This window comes from Macaca fascicularis, chromosome 4 (assembly GCF_037993035.2).
Source record: "Macaca fascicularis isolate 582-1 chromosome 4, T2T-MFA8v1.1".
In the NCBI taxonomy this organism is placed as follows: Eukaryota; Metazoa; Chordata; class Mammalia; order Primates; family Cercopithecidae; genus Macaca; species Macaca fascicularis.
In genome coordinates this window covers 142,093,339-142,100,828 of record NC_088378.1, presented here as the reverse complement: position 1 = coordinate 142,100,828, position 7,490 = coordinate 142,093,339, and the positions used below count along the sequence as shown (strand labels likewise).

The following is a 7,490-nucleotide window of genomic DNA, read 5'->3' as shown; positions in this document are numbered from 1 at the left end:
TAGAGGAGGCGGAGCTAGCAGGTGACGTCAGCGGGCGGGCCCGACCGAATTGCCGCCGCGGCGGCGATGGAAGGCGGACAGGGGAGATACACAGTCACTTCCCTCCAGGAGCGAGGCGAAAGGATGATGCGGGGTGGGCTACTGGCACGTGAGAGCCAGTGGCACGGAGAGAGCACCCCGGCGGCGAGGAAGGAGGCGCGCGTGGGAGGACCAGGCTAACTCCGTCACGGACGCTACCAACTCGCGTTCGGAGGAGGGGGGAGCGCGTGTCATCACTACCTTGCGCTCCCGGGAGAAGCTACCACTCACCTGGAGGGGGCGGCGGAGCGGAGGGCGGGGCCTATTACCTAGGGGAGAGGAGGAGTGGACTCGCTGAGGCTACACTCCCAACCCCCAGGCTTGACCTTAGTGGAAAGCCGAGACGGTGCGTCCCGGGAATGAAGCCAGGTTGCTGGGCTACACCGGGGGCACGGTCAGAGGTCTTTAGGGGAGGGCGGCGGTCTGAAGAGTCCTGGCTGCCGACCTGCTGGGACCCAAATTCCTTGTGGGAACGATGATAAGGAGCAGGTTTACAGATCAGAAGTGCAAAAGCGGGCGAGAAGCGAAACCCAGGCGGGACAAGGGCTTTTGGAGGGAGGTCAAAGGGCACAAAGTTGTGCCTGCAGCTGTTACCATAGTAACCGAGGACCGGATGTGGCGATCTTACGGTGCGACAGTCCTCTTCTCAGGCCTTCTGGCCCGAGAGCCTGTTGACTCTGTGACACACTCTGAGGAGCTGGTTGTGGTGTTTTCCAGCGAGGGAAGAAGAGCGGAATTTTTTCAAAGCATTTATAGAAACGCAGCAAAGGGAAGGTGTGAGGTTGCCGCCATGCCTGGCAGAGACGGAGAGAGGCAGTTTACTCCAGAATGCGGCCGCCACAGATGTTCTCCGCAACCTTCCGGAAGTGGAATGGTGGGAGCTTGGGCATTGCTGCCCACCGACCCCCCGGAAGCGGAAACAGAATCCCCGCGTGCCCCTTCCTCACTACCCTCCAAATCCCGCTGCAGCCATTGCCGCAGCCACGATGCCGAAACGAAAGAAGCAGAATCAGCACCAGCCACCGACACAGCAGCAACCCCCACTGCCCGAGCGGGAAGAGACTGGAGATGAGGAGGATGGGAGTCCCATCGGTGAGGGGTCAGGGAGGGATGTGCACATGCCTGTCAAGCCCGTCCGGGCGAAGGGCTAGGGGCTAATAAGGTGCGAAGGAAGGGGCTCTAACGGAAGGAGGAAGGGCGCACGCGCTGGGTAGGGATGGCAGCAGGGCTGTCCCAAATGGAGCCTTGAACCAGGAGTTCTCTTACTGGAACCGTCAACCTCAATACGGCCCCAAACCTTTCTGGAACGCGGGGGTGGAGAGAGTAAAGAGCTCTTTTGCGCAGCCGCAGAACAGTAGGGGAAAGGGGCAGTAGAGATGTTGCAGATTGCGATGACTGGGTTGACAGTTTGTATCCGGATTTTGACTGAAAAGGTACAGGTGCCGCTTTCTCTAAACTAGTCCTCTGGCCGAGTGAAAGGAGAAGAGAACTGACTGGCCAGCAGTTAAGGTGAGGGATTGGTTTATGTCTGGAGACACTTAGGTTGTTTTGGATAGCGACGGTACGGTGAGGAAAAGAAAAAGTTGTATCTTTTCCTGCATTATCGCCTTTGATTGAATATCTACTTTTTGCAAACCCTGAAACAGCTTTGCAGAAAAAAGAGCAGATAGATGGGGTGAGAACTCCTAAGACTGCTGAAAATATACCTGACTTTACTGGTTGAATTAAGAAATGAGTAATACAAGAAAAACGCCTAAGAACAGAATCATCAGTCCTTTAATCCATTCTGATGACCATATTTTCATGTCTGCTCTTAGGACCACCCAGCCTTCTGGGCCCTCCCCCCATGGCCAATGGAAAACCTGGCGACCCTAAGTCAGGTGAGGAGGAAGGGGCCCTGATCCTTGTATTAGGTCGCGGATAAGACGGCAAGGGAGGGGATAAAACCCAGGAAGGACTTAAAAATCAAAAGGTCAGGGATTCCATCCCTAAATGAATGGAGAGAAGTTGTATATTTGCTGGCTGAAAAACTCAATGTTGTAAAAATGTCACTTCTTCCCAAATTGATGTATAGACTTCATGCATTCCAAGTCAGAACACCCATAATGTTTTTGTGGAAATACACAGTATTATAGGGAAATGCAAAATATCAAGGTGAGAGACTGTCAAAACAATCTTGAAGTGGGAGTGCGTACTATGAATATCAAGATTTGTAAGCTGGGCATGGTGGCATATGCCTGTGGTCCCAGCTACTCAGGAGGCTGAGGTAGGAGGATCCTTTGAGCCCAGGAGTTTTTGAGGCCACTTGGGCAACATAGTGAGATCCTGTCTATAAAAACAAGAAGGAAAAAAGACTTACTATAAAGCTACAGTAGTTACAACGATGCAGTTTGGACACAATGATACACATAAGTCAACAGGACTTATGTCCCGAAGAGTCCAATAACAGGCCCATACATGTGTGGACACTTCATTTATGATGAAGATGGAACTGGAAAGTTGGTCTTTTCAATAAATGATATTGGATCAATTGGATATTCATGTTAAAAAATGGAATTTCACCTTGTAGTCATAATCATATTGTATAATGGACTGTAGATCTAAGTATAAAAGGTAAGAGAATAATTATTCTAGAAAGTAAATGTATTTTCTAAGAGTAGCTAAGAGTTCTTAAACAGACAAGAAATGTAGGTATACACACTAACCATAAAGGAAAGATTGATAAATTGAACTCCATTAGAAAATATAAATTTGCGGCCAGGTGCAGTGGCTCACACCTGTAATCCCAGCACTTTGGGAGGCCGAGGCGGGCGAATCACGAGGTCAGGAGTTCAAGACTAGACTGACCAACATAGTGAAACCCCTATCTCTACTAAAAAATACAAAAATTAGCCGGATGTGGTGGTGTGCGCCTGTAATCCCAGCTACTCAGGAGGCTGAGGCAGGAGAATTGCTTGAACCTGGAGGCGGACGTTGCAGTTAGCCGAGATCGCACCACTGCACTCTAGCCTGGGTGACAGAGTGAGACTGTCTCAAAAAAAAAAAAAGAAAGAAAGAAAAGAAAATATAAACTTGCCAAATAACGCCATTAAGAAATTAACAGGAAGCTATACAATAGAAGATATTTGCAACAAATATAACCAATAAAGATCCTTTATCTATAATATATAAAGGATTCTTCCAGACAAGCCATTTGAAAAATCGATCAAAAAAAAAAAAAAAAAAGGACACCTTATTAAAATGGAGCTCTAAATGAACTAAAAGTCTAAATCAACAAGTACTCAATATCATTAATCGTCAAGTAAATGCAAGATAAAAATATACCACTTTGAAATTAGAACTCTTGTGTACTGCTGCTGGGATTATAAAATGGTGAAACTACTATATAAAACAATATGAAGAGATTCCTCTTAAGCAATTAAAAATATGTATGTATGACAAAAAAAATTAAAAATAGAACTACCCCAGAACTCCTGCTTCCAGGTATATAGCAAAAAAAAAAAAAAATGGAAAGCAGGGTCTTGACATATTTGCAGACTCATGTTCATAGCAGCAGTATTCACAATAACAAAGAGGTGGAAGCAGCCCACATGTTCACTGATGGAAGAATAAACAAAATGTGGCGTGTACATACAATGGATTATTATTCAGCCTTAAAAGGAAGAAAATGCTGTCACATACTACAACATGGATGAACTTTGAGGACTTTATGTTCAGTAAAGACATAGTGTATGATTCTGCTTATCTGAGGTGTCTAAAGTCAAATTCAGGGGCCAGGCGTGGTGCTTCACACCTGTAATCCCAGCACACTGAAGGCCAAGGCAGGTGGATCACTTGAGGTCAGGAGTTCGAGAACAGCCTGGCCAAAATGGCGAAACCCCATCTCTACTAAAAATAGAAAAACTAGCTGGGCATGGTGGTGCATACCTGTAATCCCAACTACTCAGGTAGCTCAGGCATGAGAATTGCTTGAACCTGGGAGGCAGAGGTTGCAGTGAGTCGAGATTGCACCACTGCACTCCAGCCTGAATGACAGAGTGAGATTGTCAAAACAAAAAATAAAAATAAAGTCAAATTCAAAGAAACAGTAGAATGGTCGTTACTAGATGCTGGGGGAAGGAAGACAGAAAGGGGGAGTTTTGTTTAATGGGTACAGAGTTTCAGTTTTGCAAGATAAGAAACTTTTGGAGATCGGGCATGGTGGCTTACGCCTGTAATCCCAGCACTTTGGGAGGCCAAGGCAGGTGGATCATGAGATCAGGAATTCGAGACCAGCCTGGCCAACATGATGAAACCCTATCTCTACTAAAAATACAAAAATTAGCCAGGTGTGGTGGTGGGCACCTGTAATCCCAGCTACTCAGGAGGCTGAGGCAGGAGAATCGCTTGAACCCAGAAGCCGGAGGTGGCAGTGAGCCGAGATCGCGCCACTGCACTCCAGCCCAGGCAACAGAGCGAAACTCCATCTCAAAAAACAAACGAACAAAAACTTGGAGATCTGTTTCACAACAATATGAATATACATAACACTACTGAACTGTACACTTAAAAATAGTTAAAATGGTAAATTTTATGTGTTTTTTGCCACAATAAAAAGCAAACAAAACGAGGCATGATGACTCATGCCTGTAATCCCAGCACTTTAGGAGACCAAGGTGGGAGGATCACTTGAGCCCAAGAGTTCAAGACCAGCCTGGGCATGTGGCAAGACCCAATCTCTCATTAAATAAATAATAACCAAACAAAATAACCACCACTTTTCACACTCACCAGAATGGCAAAATTTAAAAATCTAACAATTCTAAGTGTTGCCAAGGCTATAGGACAACTACTGGTGGGAGTGCAAATTGCTATAACCACTTTGAAAAAAAATTTGGCATTATATGTGAAACTTGAGCATAACATATACTTTATAACCCAGCAATACCTCTACTATGTATATACTCAACAGAAATGCATACGTATGTGTAACAACATGTATAAAAATGTTTATAGTGGCATTTCTCGTTATAGCCCCAAACTGGATACCACCCACATGTCCATCATCAGTAGAATGGATAAATAAGTTGTTGTGTATGCATGCAATGGGACTACACTGCAACGAAAATGAATGAACTACTGCTACAGGCAACCTGGATGAATCTCACAAACATGATGTTGAGCGAAAGGAGCCAGACATAAAAGAATGCAGACTGTATGATTCCATTTTTGTGAAGTTCAAAAACAGGCAAAAACTAACCTATGGTGTCAGGATAGTGGTTACCTTTGGGGAGGAGGGTGGGTAATGGGAAAAGGGGCACAAGGGGAGGATCTTTTGAGGTGCTAATAAGGCTTTATCTCTTCACCTGGTGGTGGAAACTCAAGTGTGTCTACTTTGTGATAATTGGGTTGTGCACTTAAAACTGGTGTGTCTTTAAAACCGCTGTTCTTCAATAAAAAAAATTTTTTAAATCAGGGCTTATCAGGATTCAGCTGCCCATTGGTCACCTTTCTGTGTCTTTCTTTCTCTCTCTGTCTCTCTCTCTCTCTCCAGCTCTTCACAGAGGTCCTCCAGGATCAAGGGGACCACTGATTCCACCACTGCTGAGTCTCCCACCTCCTCCTTGGGGTAGAGGCCCAATTCGGAGAGGCCTTGGCCCCAGGTCTAGCCCATATGGTCGTGGTTGGTGGGGAGTCAATGTTGAACCTCCTTTTCCGGGGCCAGGTCATGGGGGTCCCACCAGGGGAAGCTTTCACAAAGAACAGAGAAACCCTCGAAGGCTCAAAAGCTGGTCTCTTATCAAGAATACCTGCCCGCCCAAGGATGACCCCCAGGTTATGGAAGGTGAGGTCCATTTTGTTACGCCCATAACTCCCAGAGTGACCTAATTTTCAGAAGATCATTCATGATCTTCTTTGGGCTTTCCTTTTTGCTTTTGAAGCAGAAGTAGACCTGAATGTTATTTCTCCCAGGAGAAAAACTACCATTCCAAAATACCTGGAAATGGTAGGGGGTAGAAAATCAGTTCTCCTTCTGTCTCTGCTTTTCATCATATTTGTTTTCTTTGTTGCTCAAATTTTTAACTTTAATTTTCACTTGTTCACAGACAAATCCGACCGCCCTGTCTGCCGACATTTTGCCAAAAAGGGTCACTGTCGATATGAGGACCTCTGTGCCTTCTACCATCCAGGCGTCAATGGACCTCCTCTGTGAGACTGTGCCTTCCCATCCAGGCTGGAAGGAGCTCTCTGTGACCTAGCGGCCATGTATTTCTCTGTAGCCCTGTAATGGCTACTGTGAGGCTCTTCCAACACCCTCTGTCAGTGACACACCCACCCCATCCACCACCTCCCCAGTTTGGGGTCCAGAGTTGTGTTGCGTCACTGGTGCGCGGTGTATGCGCTTTCTTCTGATCCAGCCTTTAGAGACTTGCCTTTGGGACCCATCTTTGCTCCCTTAAGTTGCCTCCTGGATCTTCTTTCCCATCATCAAATGACTGCTGAACAGGAAACCTCTTTGGTGCTGTTTCTTGTGCATCTGTCCACCTGTTCCCCAGTACTGCCCTCAATTCCTGAGAGCCCTGGAGCGGTTTCCTACCATTCCCTTCTTTTAGCTGCTTGTTTTAAGTCCTTTTTATGTGACATTCCCTACCCCCAATGTTGTCAGCTGCTTATGAAACTCAGCCAGGTTGTCTAACCTGGGGTCAAGTTTGGGTGACTGGTGCAGAGTTACTTCCTAAAAGGCCACTCTCCCTGCTTTTGGATTTCGTAGTTTCTCTGTCAGTAGCATGATCCCCACCACCGTGGTCTATGATCACCGTGCTTTGTGAAACTGTGCATCCCCTTGTAGCCTCTCTCAGTGTCTGTGGCATTTTTGTGACTTCCCAGCACTAGAATAAGTTTTCCTGCCAAAACGAGTGAGGTGCTTGACGCCCTCTGGACTTTCCCACTTCCCAACATGGAAGAATTGTGAACTTTCCATCAGACTGCCTCCCTGGCCCTCCCCATTCTTCTCCTGTTGGTTACTCTGGGTCTGACACAGGCCCATGAGATGTCTTATAAAGCCTCCAATGGCTTTATCCTACCTAGATCCCTTCCAGCCCATTTTACTTAGACTATGTCATTGTGAGACCACCAGTCCTTTCATTTGAATTCTGTGAATCTCCACCTTGCCTATCTTTGGGTGGAACCTGGACAGTACTGTCGCCTTCTTCCAACCCTCTTCCCCTACATCCCTGGCACTGGTTGTTTTCTGTGAAAACAGCAGTGAACAGGTTCAGTTTTGAACTGGCCCTGAGGAAACAGGTCAGGAGTTGTATTGGCAAGAGGGAGGGATGAGAGTTGTTGGAGAACTGAGAATGAGGTGTTTTTTTTTTTTTTTTTTAACATTTTTTTATATTAGTAATAAATGCAGTGGAAACCAGCATTTTCTT

The 7,490-nt window shown here is 46.3% G+C and overlaps 1 protein-coding gene across 6 annotated transcripts; it reads left to right on the top strand.

The window, feature by feature from the left end:
• The first annotated feature begins 730 nt into the window (after positions 1 to 730).
• Positions 731 to 7,490, top strand: PRR3 (proline rich 3). Of its 6 annotated transcripts, none has more exons than XR_012434044.1 (5): positions 731 to 1,170; positions 1,896 to 1,958; positions 5,092 to 5,272; positions 5,612 to 5,902; positions 6,165 to 7,490. XR_012434044.1 is itself a non-coding variant. In XM_074038594.1 (5 exons), exons 3-5 carry the CDS (start codon positions 1,925 to 1,927, stop codon positions 6,269 to 6,271), a joined length of 432 nt encoding a protein of 143 aa, XP_073894695.1. In that variant the 5' UTR covers positions 1,015 to 1,170; positions 1,512 to 1,587; positions 1,896 to 1,924; the 3' UTR covers positions 6,272 to 7,490. The 6 variants fall into 6 exon arrangements, 5 of the variants coding, with proteins under 5 accessions (XP_073894697.1, XP_073894695.1, XP_065400320.1 ...); XM_074038594.1 differs by lacking the exon at positions 5,092 to 5,272 and adding an exon at positions 1,512 to 1,587 and having other exon boundaries at positions 1,015 to 1,170; XM_065544248.2 differs by lacking the exon at positions 5,092 to 5,272 and having other exon boundaries at positions 1,015 to 1,170.